The sequence below is a fragment of the Arvicanthis niloticus genome, chromosome 6 (assembly GCF_011762505.2).
Source record: "Arvicanthis niloticus isolate mArvNil1 chromosome 6, mArvNil1.pat.X, whole genome shotgun sequence".
Classification (NCBI taxonomy): Eukaryota; Metazoa; Chordata; class Mammalia; order Rodentia; family Muridae; genus Arvicanthis; species Arvicanthis niloticus.
In genome coordinates, this window is record NC_047663.1 from 17,934,115 (window position 1) to 17,951,926 (window position 17,812).

General features: G+C 36.9%; 1 protein-coding gene across 12 annotated transcripts in view; it reads left to right on the top strand.

Moving 5' to 3' along the window:
- The window catches only part of Kansl1 (KAT8 regulatory NSL complex subunit 1), a 121,470-nt gene that overhangs the window by 83,453 nt on the left and 20,205 nt on the right, over positions 1-17,812 (top strand). For 10 of the 12 annotated variants that reach the window (XM_076935638.1, XM_076935635.1, XM_076935633.1 and 7 more), the window contains one exon: positions 5,519-5,617. The exons of the other annotated variants lie outside the window; for them this stretch is intronic. In XM_076935638.1, coding sequence (XP_076791753.1) covers positions 5,519-5,617 — 99 coding nt within the window. The remainder of the gene's footprint in view (positions 1-5,518; positions 5,618-17,812) is intronic. 12 annotated transcript variants of the gene reach the window in all.

Here is a 17,812-nt window from a genome sequence, read left to right on the forward strand (position 1 = left end):
TATATATCATGCATATTTCCCTATCATATAAAAAGTATTTTCAACTTTAGCTATCACTTTGTTGCTGTTGTTATTAACTGTGACATACTTGTTCAGATTCTCCATGCTGTTCTTGGATATGCCTCCCAGTGACTTGAGGCTGAGAGAGATAGCTTAGATAAGAGCCAAGTTCTTACTAGGCTAGTCAAATGCTTTAATGTAGTTCTTTTTAGAGCATTTAAAAAAAAAATACTTCTGTTTAAATGATGTCATGAGGAATGCTGTAATGAAATATTTTTACCTGATTAAAAAACACTAATTTATATGCTTTTGTTTGTTTGTAAATAAGTAGTTTATACTGGCCTTGAACTTCTGGTCCTTATACTTTTAGATATATACTTCTAGAATTACAGGTGTGCAGTATTTTGCCCAACATTTGTACTTAATAGTTTCCTTTTTTAGATTTATTTTTATTATTTTATGCATATGTACACCTCATTGCGTGCCTGATGCCTACAGAGATCAGAAGACATTGTCATATCCTTTTTAACTAGAGTTGTAGCTGTTTTTGAGCTACCGTGTGGATGCTTGGAACCAAACACAGGTCCTCCAAAGAGTAGCAGTACTCATTTTACTCATGTATATATATAACACGTATGCTTGTGTGAGAGTGTCATATTAGACACAGTTATGAGGGTCCATGTGAGTACTGTGAAATGTCCCCAAGTCTCTCAAAGAGTAGCCAGTGCTCTACCTCTCCAACCCCTGTTCTGAAAATATCACAAATTGAATAGCTTAGAACCATGAGCACAAGTTTTTTCAAAGTTCTGGAGGCTAGAAATTGGAATATCAGAGTATTCACCAGGCCATTCTCTGTCATAGAATAATTTCTTGCCCTTTCCTAACTTATGGTTACCGCTGACAGTCCTTGGCTTTCTTTGGCTTGTAGCTACATCACTGATTGCTGTCTGTCTTCACATGGCTAATTATTCTATATTCAAATTTTCCTAGTAAAATACAGCTGTTTGGGGACTGGAGTTAATTGAAAGAGTAAAGGCACTTGCCATACATGCCTGGTGTACTGTGTCTGACTCTCAGAATCATGTGAAGTTTATAGGGGAGAGTCAACCAGAGATTTGTCCTATCCTTTAAGTATGGCATGTCCAGTAAGCATGTTAAAAATTTAAAAATTCAATAACTAAAAATACACATAGGATATTATATTTATGGTCCACACTAAAGGGTGTGTCTTCACTTGATGTCATCTGCAGAGAGCCTACTTTGAAATAACTGCACAGCCTCAGGTTCTTGGCATGAATTTTTGTGGGGTACTCTGAACTCAGCTTAGCAGATAAGTCTTAAAACTTAGTCCAGTGATATGTTAATGTGAAGTTGATTTTTATATAGCACTGTAATAATAGAGTACTTTTTTTGGAAAAAGTGTGCTAGGCCTTTTTCTACTAATTTTAATATTATCCCCATTTGTTTTAATTAATTAGTTTGGTTCAGAGCATTGAATTCCTGACCTTTACATGTCCTGGACAAGCACTAATACTGTGCTATCTATCCATGTTCTCACTAATTTACCCAGGCCGTTGAGTTGTAAATTTGTCTTTGGGTAGGAGATTAGGGGACATGGAAGTATTTGTCGTGGGTTAGCATCAATTTTCTTATATTTTTGGGCAGACAATTAGAAAGCTCTCTCCCTTCCTTCACATCTCTTTTAGCTCAAACTTGTTTCCACTTACTGTGTAACCAAAGATGACTTTAAATTTTTCTCCTGTCTCTGCCTCTCAAGTATTCACATTAAGGTTGTCTGCTATATAATATTTGACTTTTAGTTTTCCTTTTTAAGGTGGTTATATGTTTAGGTTTTAGATGGTCTTTCACTTATGTAGCACACGTTAGCCTGGAAGTCAGCCATGTACCCCAGGTTATCCTCAAACTTGGAGTTCTCTCTGCCTCCGTCTGTCTCTGTAGTCACTGGGATTATAAAAGTGTGCGTTACCACTCCTGATTTACTTTGCTATGTGTTGATGTTACCTCCCGATGCCTCTTCTCTTCCCTTTGAGGGTTTCTCTGAGGGTTTCTCTGTGTAGCCCTGACTGTCCTGGTATTTATTCTGTAGACCAGACAGCCCTCATATTTACAAAGATCTGCATGTGTCTGCCTTCCAAGTGCTGGGAGTTACCTTTCTTAAAAGTGATCTATTACAGGGGCTGGTGAGACACTCAACAATTAAGCTTCCTAGATTTTTGGTTCCCAGCACCGACATAGGAGCCCATAGCCACCTCTAACTCCAGTCCCGAGGCATCAGATGCCTCCCCAAGGCATTGGACTCAAGTGGTGCATAGGCATAGAATCAAGCAGAGCCCAGCGATATACACACAATAAAAATAAATAAATTTTAACAATTATTAAAAGTTTTCACATAATCTATTCCAAAAAAAAAAAAAAAGGAATCATTTGAGGACTGCTTTTGTTATTGTTGTTGGCTTTTTTTTTTCCACCCCTGGGGAGTTCCAGGGTCCAGATACCAATTTCTGTTCTATTAAAGTTAGCTGTTACCAAAAGTCCCTTTTGGAAATAAGTTGGGGTTTTGTTTTGTTTTTTGTTTTGTTTTGTTTTTTGTGGTTCTTTGACAAAAGTACTACTTCTAGTATAGCCTCCTACTCTTCTGGTCTTGTTATTTTTGTTTTGGGAACAGTCTGGCCTTTAACTTGTAGCAAAGGAGGACCTTGAACTCCTTATTTTCTTGCTTCTACCTCCTGAGTGCAGCCCCAATTACTGTTTGTATTGCACTCAGGGTCTCATGCTTGCTTATGTTTTTGTTTGGATTTTCCTAGGTCAGATAGTTGGCTCCTTCTCCCTCTTTTTTATAAGATGCTTTTTTTTTTTTTTTTTTTTTCCTTCTTCTTAAAAAGGAAAGGTTCCATAGAGAAGTGCTAAGACCTCTTTAGGTGAAATACTCTTTAGAGAAGCTAGGATAGGAAATTTACAGCAACAATGTAGAGGTTCATGTATGTTCATCTAAGCTTCAGAGTCAAATCTCTGGTTAGACATTGATAACAGACAGATAAATTTAAACAATCTTTAAATATTTTCTTTTTAATACGTTCTTTTGTTCTTTTCATTATTACTTTTTTTTTTTTTTTTTTTGTGGAACATATGTATTGAAATTTTACTTTAATCCCAGGCAGAGAAAGGCAGGGCTGATCTTTTGAGTTTGAGGCCAGTTTGGTCTGCAGCGTGAGTTCCAAGACAGCCAGTGCTACATAGAAAAACTGTCTTGGTGGGAAAAGAAAAAATTAAAAACATTGAAATCTGGATACAGAAAAAACTAACTAAACCAGGCATGGTAGTTTAGGCCTGTTCTAGTACTTAAAGAGGCTGAGAAACAAAAATTGCCTCAGATTTGAGGCCATCCTGGTCTATGCATGAACACATGTATACACACACATACACCAATTTTAATAAGATGGAAGAAAGGTATACTTTTATTTTCAAACTGTAAACCAATTGAGCTTCCTATTTTATCTGTGTTATTAGGTGTCACGGACAACTTTGTCTCATCTATCTTGGTTCTTGAGAGTTGAGTTTGTAGTGGATTCTGATTTGTCTTAATTTGAGTAGGGAAGCTTGAGCTTCTCAGGAGTGATACAGTGGAGTGGGTCTAAGAGAAGAGACAGTCTTTAAAAGCAGGACTTAACCTAGATGGTTATGATGTTGCATACCTTTAATCCGCACCCTCTGAAGGCCTGACATAGGAGGAGGATTATGATTTTTGAACCAGCATAGTCTGTTTCAAAGCCTTGTCTTGATTTGACTATTGATCACTACTCCAAATACTTCAGCCTCATGAGAATTTCATCTGTTTGTTTTCTGAGTTGGGTCTCTTATATCCCAAATTGGCCTTGAGCTGGACTCCTAATGATTTTGTCTACTCCTTCTGAGTTCCAACATTGCCAGTTTAGATGGAAAATTTTCAGAAACAGTGCACAAGAACACTGCTTTTTACAAAAAGTTTTTGTTTTTAAATGGTAAGGTTTAAGAGGTCAATTTTATGCTTACAAATTAAGAAAGAAAATATTTTCAAGATTTTGTTTTCTTGAGACAGTTATATTATAGGCCAGAAAAGTGACCTTGAATCTGTAGCCCTCCTCTTTCCTCATTTTCCTCAATGCTGTGATGTTGGGTATGAGGTACCAAATTTATTAAATTTGAAAGCTATTCTTTATACATACCCTTATGGTAATAATGTTTTCAAATATCTGTTTTTGTGATTTTATAATGGACTTTTTCATGTATTAGAGATTGAACTTAGAGACCCTTACACTAAGAATAGACTACGCCACTGAACTGTATTGTTAGTGTATTGCGCATATGATTTTTGAACTAATAAAAATTTTCATTATCAACCTAGTATGGAATTCTATTTCTCCCATGAGTTACTGGCCTCTCTTTTTTTTTTTTTTCCCTTAGGAGTTTTTACTTTTTATCTAGTGTGTCCCTAGTCCCATTCTAGTATATTAGATACTTCTCTTCCAGGGAGAATACAGGGGGGCTTTTTTTTTTTTTTCTTAAAATTTCTTTCTTTCTTTCTTTCTTTCTTTCTTTCTTTCTTTCTTTCTTTCTTTCTTTCTTTCGCTCTATCTATCTATCTAAATATATGTGAATGCACTGTTGCTATCTTCAGACACACCAAAAGTGAGAATTAAACTCAGGACATCTGCAAAAGTATTTAGTGCTCTTAATGGCTGAGACATCTCTCCAGCCCAGTTTAGTAATTCTTTATACGCATATAACTGAAATCCTTCCATTAGTGATGTTAATCTAATAAAGTATACTTTATAATGTATCATATGTACAATAACATATCTGAATTGGATAAGATTCCTAGGTCTGAATAAAAAGAGTGGCATATAAGGTGAGGTAGAGTGAAAAAGAAATTGGATGTGTGTGTCCAAATCTGTCTTTTTACATTTTATTTATTAATGAGTGTTTACACACATATGCTGCAGAGAAAACTTGTAGGCAAAAAGTTCATGGAGTCAGCTTTCCGACTCCACTGTGGATATTATGGGGCAGAGTAGCAAGCTCCTCTACTTACTGAGCCGTCTCTCTGCCTCAGTTTTGAATCCTAACATTCTACTCAAATTGTGCTACTCCTCAGCTTTATTGACGGGGTTAGAATCCAGGGCTTTGGCTGAGTGAAGGTGCTCACTTTTAAACCCTTACTCTGGGTGCAGGGTGGGGCAGACACAGGTGGATCTCTGAGTTTGAGGACAGTCAGGGCTACACAGAGAGACCCTGTCTTGAAAAACAAAACAAGCAAAAAAGAATCCAAGGCCTTGCACAGACGAGTACAAGTACTGTAATGATGCTGCTTTTCGGGCTAGTTTTGAGCCATAGGATAAGGGAAAGGCCTCTGGTTAGCAAACTCTGAGCCTTGACCTCTGAGCCTCGACCAATGTGAGATTAATTCTGAAACTTGATAGTTTATACTACTCACACTGTTTTTCTACTCTTTGTCCTACAGGGGTTGATAGTCCTTGGGGAGGCACCTTTCCCAGATCATACAGCAGACTTACTTTCACTTAGTTCTGAGGTGAAGACAGATCATGGGAGAGATAAATTGGTAAGTATAAAAGATAGAAAAGGGGGAAAGAAAAAGGGTAGCTATTAATAGGTCAAGAAACTACAGCCACATAGAGTTATAGAGTAGTGGTTGGATCAGGGCACATACCTAACACGCTCATACAGTTTTAATAAGATAACTTTCCCGGACCAATATAATTAGAGATTGGGGGTCAGGGGAGGAAGCAGGCTCTTAAACATGTTGAAGCAAAGGGGACAGCCACATTTTGCACAAGACAGACAGAGAGAATAAAGTTTGGAGACAGAGGGCTTGTCTGTTATGCACAAAGTTCTGGTTCAGTCCTTAGCACTACATAAGCCAGGTGTGGTAGTGCTCACCTGTAGTCCCAGTGCTTGGGAGTAATATCAGAATATTGGCCATGTTTTTGCTACGTAGTAAGTGTGAGTCAAGGTTAGAAAAATGAAACCCTGTCTCAAACATTTAAAAAAATAAAAACCATTAAAAGTTGGATTAGGAGTGTTTAGTCCTCAATGGGACATCTGTGTTGCACCTCCCCCAACACCCACCCCCCCAAAGGCTCATGGATCCTTGGGGAAGAAGAGCCAGAGATGGTGGGTAGCAACTAGGAAACCAGTCTTCCAGTCACAGTGGGGCAATTGCACTTGTAAACTTAAAGCGGTTATGACAGTATGCACAAGACATGTACAAACAAAATACCAGCATAGAAAGGAGAGTTTGTCACAAAATCTACCCCTAGCCAAGGAGCTACTGCCCACTAATAGCTGCTGAGAGGGAGTTATTTTTTTCCAGTGGAAGGCCAAATATACAGGAGTATATAGGCAACACAATTAGATTTTGGGGGTTGGGGGGGAAGGTGTCTTATTTGTGTGTGTAGAGAAGGGAAGAGATGAAACAAGTGTGTGTGTAAGTATGACCAAAACACATTGTACCCAAAAAAATGAAAAAAAGGAAAAGAAAAAATTTTGGATTAGAGACTTTTACCACAGAAATACCAAAAAATGCTTTTGTGAGTGATTTTTATTTCATAATGAGAATTTTAAAAGTCTTAATAATCTTTAACATATACTTCTAGCTCAAATCTTCTTTATCCTTTTTCCTTTCTCTTGGCACAATTTCATTCTGGATTCTAAAAATACCCCCCCCCCCCCTTTTTTTTTTTTTCCACTTTTCAGTTTTTCCTTTAAAAGGTACTAGCTTTGAAGTTTCAGTGACTTCGAAACTTCAGACGTCCTTAATGTTAATGGAGTTGTTTGTTTGTTTTGTTTGTTTGTTGCTGTGTTTTCTAAGAGATAAACAAAGTTTTGTTTGTTGGTGGTGTTTTTGTTTTGTTGTTGTTGTTGTAAGTGAAAATAGGGAGTTTGCTTTATCTGCAATCAAAAGGGTTTGCTATTTATTTTCTGTTATTAGTGTTAACTCTTAATTTGGAGGAAGCCAGTAAGAGTTTAGGTAGAGATGTTTGAATCCTGGAAAAGGTCTTTATCTAGCTCTGCTTAGTTTGGTTCTGTTTGCTGGTGTTGAGACTGGGTCTTACAACTTTTCTCAGGCTGCCTTTGAATTCTGTTACTTTTTCTGTTGCTGTGATCAGATAACCTGATGAAAAGAGTGTTCACAGTTCTAGGAGACAATAGGTCATGGTAGGGAAGTCAGGAAGCTTTTGAGTAACTAGTTACATATCAACAGTCAAGAAGCCAGGAGGTATAAATGCTGGCACTCAGCAAGTTTTCTCCTTTTTGTAATCTAGGACCATATTTCAGGGAATAGAGACACGAGTTAGCCTGATTTATATGATTCCTCATACATAGGCCTATCCAGTCCCCGAGAAACCATATCTTTAAGGATGGAGAAATGGCTTTGTGGTTAGGACACAAGCTGCTCTTCCAATCAGTTCCCAGCATCTGTATGGTGGCTCACAACTACCTATAACTCTATTCTTAGGGGATCTGCTGCCTTCTAGTCTCTGCAGGCAGTGCATGCACGTGGCATACAGACATGGAAGTAAGACGCCTATACACATAAAATAAAAATGATTAAATATTAATACTAAAATAGAGAAGGGCAAAAACAAGATAAACAATAAAAATCAAAAGTAAAGTCTGTCTTTTGGAAAGATAGAAGAAAAGGTAAAAATTGCTAACATGAATAAGGACTATCATTACAGATTTCACAAATAACTATTTTATAAACATATTAATACTACTTTAGCTACATAGATGAAATATTCAAATTCTTTAAGAGATACAGATTACTGAAACTCACCAAATACGGTCATTCCTGGTTATCCTTTGATCTTCCCTTCTTATACCCATCCCCATCTCAGTCTCTAATAAAGATAGTAATGTTTGCATATAACTTATAAGTACTTGTCTTTTGTCTCTTAAATAACATTTAGATTCTAATACATAACATACATTATATCTAACTACATTGTACTTTTGGGAGTATCACAACCCCGAAAGTCTGAGAGTGTTTACTACAGATATGTTTGTCTATTTTCTGTTTATTTTGTATAGACTCACTCTGTAGCCGTGGCATTTGTGAGTACATTGAGCCAGTTATAAATACTTATAGTTTTCAGACCTTAAAATTAATTTGGGAAGTCCAGCATACCTAAAATCAGATGGAAAAAAAGTAGAAGGAAAATTTTTTATTGCTGCTATTCTTTCTCAACATAGAAACAAACAAATAAAAAAACCCTCAATAGCATAGTAGCAAATCAAATGAATGCTTATAATAGCACGTATCATAAACAACAAAATGGTTTCTATTGATGTATCAGTAGAGTTGGAGGCCAACTAAAGCAATATGATAGCCTATTTTAGAAAACAAACCAGGCCTCGAGTGACGGCTCATTCAGGAAGAATACTTGCCATTGAGCCTGATGACCTGAATTCAGTTCTTGAGATTCACATGGTGGAAGGAAAGAAAATCCCCACGGGTTATCTTATGGCTTCCACATATGTACCATTGTGATGTGCTATCCTACAAATAAATGGAATTTAAAATGTTTACAAAAATAAAATTGTCAGTGAACTGTGACTAGAAGCATACTTCCTCAGAATATCTGTTATTTCATGTTAATGCTACTTGGTAAAACAGTGCATTTTCGCCTGTGTAGAAGAAGAAACTTGCAAAGGCATTGTATTTTGTCTTGCAAAGGCATTGTATTTTGTCATAGGTAGAATATAAAGCATTCAAATTAGAAAAGACAAAAGCAAAATTGACTTTTGAAAACTTTTTATGAAGAAGCCATTAGACCTTATGTATGTAAAAGTTTTAAGAGAAAAGATCAATGTATTAAATTAATTTGCATTTCAGTTTATTGACAGCAAGTCATTGAATAATTTACCATCAAGAAAACATAAACCTGGGTGGTGGTAGTACATGCTTTTATTTCCAGCACTCAAGAGACAGAGGCAGGCAGAACTCTGATGCTGAGCTAGAGCCACCCAAAGAAACTTAAAAAAAAAAAAAAAGAAAAAGAAAAGAAACAGAGAGAGACATAAAGCTGAGTGTATGATAGTACAGATGTGTAATAACATCACATGGTAGGTTGGAACAGAAGTTCATGAGTTCAAGATCAGTTTTGACTACAGTCAGGCTACCTGGGATACATGAGACTTACAAATTTAAAAAAAAATAAGTGGAATAGAGAGAATGGCACATGTGTGTAGTCAATTACTTTTATCAAATGTTAGGATAATTCACTGGGAATGTGGATGTGGTTCACTGGTAGAATGCTTATCTAAACTTGGTGTGAGTCCCTGAGTTTGATAACTTCATTAAAAACAAGACTAGAATGCTGGACAGTGGTGGCTCACACCTTTAATCCCAGCACTTGGGAGGCAGAGGCAGGTGGATTTCTGAGTTCAAGGTCAGCCTGGTCTACAGAGTGAGTTCCAGGACATTCATGACTAAACAGAGAAACCCTGTTTTGAAAAACAAGACTAGAATACTTGAAAATATGGAATATTCTAAAGAAGGATTTCACATACCTATATCACAAGGTTTTCATTAAGAAAATAAAGGGTTGGGCCTCAAAAGATGGCTCACTGATTAAGGGTACTTACTGATTAAGATGGCTTACATTCCCCCCTTCCAACTTCAGTTCCAGAGGATCTAAAGCCCTCTGGCTTCTACAGCCACCTACACAGTATGATACAGATTAACATTATGCAGGCACCTATAATGACTAAATCTTTCAAAAAACAATTTACTATTACATCAGGTAATTTATGTTCATGTATAATCACCCTTATTTGAAGAAATCTGTAATGAAATTTTACAAATTGTTTTGAGACGGGGTATAGCTGTGTAGGCAAGTTAAGCATCAGATTCTGAGTCCCACTACTTCAGCCTTCAAAGATTACAAGAACTACGGTGACATTCAGTAATGTTCTTTTCATTCAATTTATTTATTTAGCATGATGAAGTGTATGTTTTCTTGTTTATTTTCCATCTTTTATATTGAGCCTCTCATTATTGCCCAGACTTTGTCAATTCAGCTTGTCTAGCTAGACAGCTTGCTCTGGGGCTCCCTTGTTTCTGCTCCCTAGCTCTGGGATTATAGGATTGCCACTCTATCCCATGATTAATGTAAGCACTGGGGATCTAAACTAAAGTCTTCATTCTTGCTTGGCAAGTGTTTTACACATTGAACCTACTATCTGCACAGCTCTTGATTTGGTTATTCATTTCAGAATAACTCCATTACCATTAATCTTATTTTATATGGGTTTAGATTCAGTTGATTGCATTACCTTAGTTATGGCATTGTGAGCCCCCTCATTGGCTCCTGTGGCATGTTTTCTTTTTTACTTATTTATCTTAGCTTTTTGTTTTGAGGTAGTATGTGACTAAGCTGTGCTGGCTGGCCTTGGAAAACAATGTCTAGAGACCAAGATCTGGTGGCACTGGTTATAGTCATTGCTGACTGTGTCATTGGTTATAAGATTTCCCAATAGATGTAACCAGGAAACCCAACTGCTGTTGTTCATACATCTGTAACACATCTATTTTTAGTTCATTGTCTCCTCATTTGTATGTTTTAAAACTCATGAGTTGAAACAACCCCAGCAATACTAGAAAGGGCTTTGGAAAAATCAAGAGTTTGAGACTAGGACCTAGAGAGAGATAACTCAGTAGTTAAGAGCACTTGTTGCTCTTGCAGAGGACTTGCATGCAGTTCTCATCACCTACATCATGGCTCACAACCTGTGTAACTATATGCCTTTCTTATGAGGATATCAGGCACACATGTGATTCATTCACACACACACACACTCACACACACACACACACACACACACACACACACACACAGGCAAAATACTCATTCGCATAAAATAATCTAAAGAAGAAAAAAATAAGATTGAGACCAGTCTGGCTACATTGTGAAATTTTGTCTCAACAAACCAACCCTTGAACTGCTAACAGTTAATCATAATAGTTTTCACTTTGTAATTGATAGTTATTTGTTTTTGTTTTGATACTTGGTATTGCTTTCCAAGGCTGACCTCCAGCTCACAGCAGTCCTCTTAACCTGTGTCCTGAGTGCTATAGCTAGGAAGATGTGGTGTGCCACCACATTTAGTTGTGCTGTATTCAATTATGTGTTCAATAGAATACCTATGTAAAGAGAGTTTTATGATTACCAGCTCATATGAGAAGCAAATTCACTAACCTAGAATACAGTGTTCATGTACAGAATGTTAAAGCTATTATATGGTCCAAACTGCTTTCTGAAATTTTAGGTTTGGTTTTCTTTTCCTTCTGGGTTTGTCGGTTTGCCTGTTTCTTTGGTGGGGTTTTGTTTTGTTTTGTTTTGACACAAAGTGGCTGTCTTAGAACTCACTGTGTAGATAGGCTGGCCTAGAACTCTCAAAGATCTGCCTGCCTCTGTCTCGGAGTGCTGGGATTAAAGGCATGTACCACCATACCTTGCCTTCTTTACGTCCTTTTTGGTGGTTTGGTGGTTTGTGTGTGTGTGTGTGTGTGTGTGTGTGTGTGTGTGTGTGTGTGTGTGTGTGTGAGAGAGAGAGAGAGAGAGAGAGAGAGAGAGAGAGAGAGAGAGAGAAACATTGTATTCTACTTCTCATAATCACTCACAAAATGGTTGAAGGGTCTTTTGGGGGAATGAGGGGTTAAGAAACAATAATATGGTTCTAAAAGATAGACTCCATTTTCCTCTTTCTTTTTAGCTCCTTTTCCGTCTACTAGTAACTTTTTGGGTTATGTTTTTATTGTTTTTTTTTTTGTACACAAATAGGTATTTGTATACTTTAGTTGATGAAATGTGTATGTTTGTTGTTGCTTTGAGATCTAGATGAGCCTAGAAACTCAGTTGTAGCTGAGAATGACCATGGCTGGAGGACTAGGGATTCATAAGCATCCTTTACTACCTCACATCTTGTCTCTAAAAACAATAAAAATCTTCCATGTGTAAATATTGTTTAAATGACTATTCAGTCCTAAATTCAAGTTGAGAATTTTGTTTAATAAAAACATTTCTTTTAAGTATTGGTAAATAATGTCATTAAAGTATTATATATTTGTTATCTTTTTCCTTTCTATATTCATCCTACTTTAAAGAAATTGTATGAAAAACAGCTGAACTACTAAGTATTAATTTTATTTCTCGGAAGAGAAGTATGCTAGAGATGTAAGCTCTTCAGTAGTTGAGGATAACAATATTCTTACCTTTGGTTAGTCATGAATAATTTTTTTCCTTGCAATCACTAGAAAACACCATGGTGTTTTGGCCTGACAAAGGTTTGGGGGTGGAGTTCAAGGGATAGATAACCATTGACTGACTGGTCCTTTTAAGTAAGTTGGGCTGTACATGACAAAGTTAAGCAATTAGGATTTACAAGATGGTTTGCAGTTGCTATTTACTTAGGTTATATATATTTGTAACAATGTATATAAATATAAATTCTGTTTTTGGTTTATTGGACTTAAACAACATTATTCCTTTTGAAATTTTGAAAATAGTAATTCAGGGGACATAAACCCATAGCTCAGTTGTTAACATCATGTAAAACAGACATGGTGCTACATACCTGCTGCTATCACTACACTGTAAGGGATCAGAAGCTCAAGGTCATTCTCAGCTAGATAAAGAGGCCAGCCAAGAATACATGTCTCGTCTCGTTAATCAACCCACAAAAAGTAAAGTGCAGAGAGGTGTGTGACCTCATTTTAGAATATGCTTAAACTGATACCAGATAAGTAACTCAGTGGGTGTGGAATTTTTATAGTCTTTGATTTCCATTTAGGATAATATCCTGGCTAATGTGCTAGTTTGTAGGAATGACTGGTGCACCTTATATGTAGCAAAGAGTATTGTTTCACCTGAAACTGTTTTCACCTAAAACTATCTTGAGTATCAGATAACTCAGCTGGTTTACCACTTGATACTTGGTACAAAAGTTCAGTTCCCCTGCACCTACATAAAGTTGGGGAGAACCAAATTTGCAAAGTTGTCTTACAACCTTCACATACAAGCAAGGGCACCATACACAGACCCAAAATAGTATTTTAAAGAACAAAAACCCTAAACTATGCTAAGTGTCATTGAGACAATGGGGGCTTTGAGCTAAGAAGTGATTCATGAGAATGTAAAACTAAATTCCTGTTACCCAGTTTGCCTTGTAATTTTAATGTTTGTCAGGGAATAACTAACCCAAACTAAACTCTTATATGTTTTAGCTAAACAAAAATTATGTATATAAGAAAATGATATTTCAAGAAAATATGGTACGGTGCTAATTGGGTTACTGGTTTTGTTTTCTTATTGTTTTGGCCACACCAACCTTGAATTCCAAGCAATCCTCTCTTAACTTTCCAGATGATGAGATTCTAAGTTCATATAAACAAACTTCTCAGGACACTGGTTCTCAGATCCTTCCTTGTCCCCCACCCCCAATAAAACCTCTACTTAATATGATTGTTCTAGTTACATTTTTTAGGCAAGCACTCTACCACTGAGCTAAATCCCCAACCCCCAATATGATTGTTCTAAAAGGCTTTTTGTCAAATTTCTTTAGTTTGGCTAACAGGGTAAATTATTAATTCCAGTGTCTACTTTTTTTTCACTATGTTAATTATTTTATACCTTATACCTGATTCTTTGAATAAAAGAAAATTTACAGTATTCCTTATTATCTCTAATTCTCACAATTACTCCAAAAGGACTTTATGGTCCTGCTTTAGACAAAAGAGGATTATGAGTGCATTTTGTCTGCCACCTTAACTTCTCTCTAACTGTGAGCTATATAAATCCTTAGAGTTGATCTGAATATTTAAAAAAAAAAAACTCATGGAAGCTTCATTGATAATACCTACTCTCTGGGTAACTAAGTCTAAATATTTGGCTCTTTTTATACTTTCTTTTCTTTTTCTAAGATAAGGTCTTACTTAGTATGTAACCCTGGCTGGTCTGAAGTCTGCTCATAGGGGCTGTCGTGGCACACGCCTTTAATCCCAAAAGAGCCAGACAAATCTGAGTTCAAGAACAGCCAGGCTACACAGAGAAACCGTGTGTCCAAAAACCAAAGAAAGGAAGGAAGGAGAAAAAGAAAAGTGTGTGCTCCCACATACAGCTTCTTTTTATACTTTATTGGGGGTGTGGAAGATGTGAATATGTTTAAGGAACTGTGGGTGACTACATACATATTTCACATATAAATAATAAAATAATTGAAAATGTACTTTCCTTTGTGAAAATTAAAATCCATATTAAAGAATAACATTCTGAATTTCATTGCTGATATTTTATAACAACACCTGTCTCTTATATCAGAGAAAAACAGTTTTGTATTTAAATATACCTGTAGATATGAAAATTAAAAGTAGCTGCTGAGCAGAAAGTTGCTGTGAGTGGTAAGATTACTTGTGATTTTACTTCCTTTCCCTTTAGGGAAGATTCTTTCTGTAATTAATTTTTGTAAATGTGTTTTGTAATAAGATTTTTGTTACGAATGGTAACTGTTGGGGCCCAAGAGTCACCCCACAAACCACATAAACACTGATCTCAGTTAGACAGGGATGGTTTATTGACCATACACGCTAAGACTGATTGATTGATCAGCACAGTAATTCAGAATTCAAGGCTAAGACTATGACCCCAAACATCTTTTTTTGTCAGCTTATAAAGGGTAAAACCGCAGAATTTACAGTGAGCTCATCACAAAGGTACAGGAAGTGATCCCTGGTTGTGGGCTGTAACTGAAGCCATTTTAGACATACTAGTTTATGTTGACCTTTAATTTGATAGGTCCTACATAAAGCTTTGTGGAATGTCTTAAGATTAACAAACCTCACTCAACAGTATGTGATCAGCATGATATTGCTCTGAGTCAAGTTATTTTCTGTCAGTGACTAGGGAGCATATTACAGCAACAGTATAAAATAACTGACAGGGATGGAACAAAATGGCTGCAGCTAGGCTAGAGAGGCAGGCCTCAACAGTACCATTTATCCTGCCAAGTGTCTTCACAGTTAAAAGTCTTATGTGCTGGGCTAGGCATGGTGGCAAACACTTTTTTGTTTGTTTGTTTTGTTTTGTTTTGTTTTGTTTTTTCGAGACAGGGTTTCTCTGTATAGCCTTGGCTGTCCTGGAACTCACTCTGTAGACCAGGCTGGCCTCGAACTCAGAAATCCACCTGCCTCTGCCTCCCAAGTGCTGGGATTAAAGGCATGCGCCACCACCGCCTGGCTTTCATTCTCTCTTCTAAGGAAACTTTAATCAAATGGAGAATCATTTTGGTAACTTATTCAACATTCAGACACACAAATTCAGAATTTTATGCTGAAACATTTTTTAAATTTTATATTATTTCTGAGACCAGATTCTTACTATATAATCCAAACTGGGCTCCAGTTCCTATGTAATCCAGGCTAACCTGTGGCTTGAAATCCTCCTACTTGTACCTCACACCACCATGCGTGGCTATGTTTTAAGTGGATGTGAAATTACCTATTTTTACATACCCACAAAACAGTCACACATCCTCTGCTTAATACTAACCTAAACCCTCAATTTTTCTCATTTTTCATGGTGCCCCACCCCATATTTGGGGTTTAGAGAGTAGGATTGGGTGGTAGAGTTAGGGTTTCACATAGCTGAGAATGTCCTTGGTCCTCTTGCCCCTTACAAATGCTGTGCAGGCCTGGGCTGTCAATTCCCATGACTGTTTCTTGCTATAGTAAATCTTCACAAGCATTTCAGAGACTATTTGGGCTTATCTGGTGTTCTGTTATTGTGACCTGGTTTGACTGTGTAGTTCGGTATGGCTTGACCTTGATATTTCTTCCTCTGCTTCCTAGGTGCTTGGATTACAGGCTTGTGTCACCATGTAAGCCTATATTACACAATTGTAAAGGAAATTTTAAAATAGTTCTTCTCTAATACATGTTTTTATGTATATTTTTAAATCACAATTACTTATGTGCATGGGTGTTTTGTTTGTATGCATATTTGTTTGCCACATGTGATAACGTACTCACAGAGACAAGAAGAATGTGTCACATCCCTTATAACCATACAAGACTCTTATGGAACCTCAAGTCCTATAGAAGAGCAACCAGTGCTTCCTCATGTTGTGGTGACCCCCAAACATAAAATTATTTTTGTGGTTGTTTCATAACTGTAACTTTGCTACTATTTTGAATCATAATGTAAATATCTTTTTTCCAGTGGTTTTAAGGGCGACCCCTGTGAAAGAGTTGTTTGACCCCCAAAGGGCTCTCAGCCTACAGGTTGAAAAACACTGGGTTAGGATAAACTAATCCATAGCACTGGGGTGGGGGGGACACTGCTACTGTGGATCATTGACCTATTAAGTGCATCTTAGTAATTACAAAAAATTCAGAATAACCCAGACCTATTTCTTAGTGTAAGGAATCTGAAACTGCAATCACCGTCTTTATGTGGTTTTATTGCAACTCCAGAATCAATGATTAGCTGCATTCCTGTCTTTATTGCCTATAATTCAAAGATATGATTGACACTCAAGACTCACTCACTCCTCTAACATCCGATTGTTTCTAATATTCGAAAGGGTCTCATGTAGCCCAACCTACAATTGATGTCTTGTTTCTCCTGCCTTTACCTCCCAAATGGTGGGATTATCACCATACTCTTAGGTCTCTTTCCTCTTTTGAGGTATATATAACCTGTAAATCGAAATTTTGTTTTATATTTAATGGAGTTTCCTTAAATAGCTTCCTTATTTTGATATTAAATACATATTTGATTTGTATAAAGGTAGTTGTTAGTCTAGCATGCACAAGGTTCTGGGTTTGATCCATAGAACCAGATAGAAAATAAAACAGTAGCACATGATTACATTCATTTGAAATTTGTATGTATGTGTGCAGGTGGGGGCATATGTGTATACATGTAAGTACTGAGGCAGGAAGCAACATCAGATGTCCTAATGGCTACCTTTTTTTTTTTTTTTTTAAAGATAGTATTCTCAATGGATTGGGCACTCACTGCTTCAGCCAGGCTAACTAAACAGCATGCTCCAAGAATCTACCTGTCTGTCTGTCCAACTGTATTCACACTAACCAAATTTCTAGTGTGCGATTTAAAATTTTTTTGTTTATATAAGTATTCTTCCTCCATTAAGTTTTGTGCTCCACATATGTTTCTATTACTTATGGAGACCAAAAGAGGGCATAGGATCCTCTGGAACTGGAGTTACAGATGGCTGTGAGCTGATACATGGGTGTTGGGAATCAAACCTCAGTCCTCAAGAAGAATGTTCTGAACCATCTCTCTAAGCCCTTTTTTTTTTTTTTTTTTTTTTCCCACTTGTGTGTATGTTTGTGTCTTAAGTGTGTTTTTGCACACCAGTGCAGTGCCCACAGAGGTCAGAAGAGGGAGTCAAATTCAAATCTCTTGGATCTTTACACAAGATACCGGTGCTAGGAACCAAACTGCAAGAGTAGTAAACAGCCTTTGTTTGATTTTGTTTTTTGAGTTAGTGTTTTACTGTGTAGCACTGGCTGTCCTAGAACTCACTCTGTAGCCCAGGATGGCCTCGAACTCAAAAGAGATCACCTCCTTCCACCTTGTAAGTGCTGTGATTAAAGGTGTGGGTCTTCAGTCTCTGCACTCAACTTTTTTATGTAAGCTACTTGAGCTTAGTGTTTGTTCAGGGATCTGAACTCAGGTTATCATGTGTTTGGCCAGCACTTTACTAACCA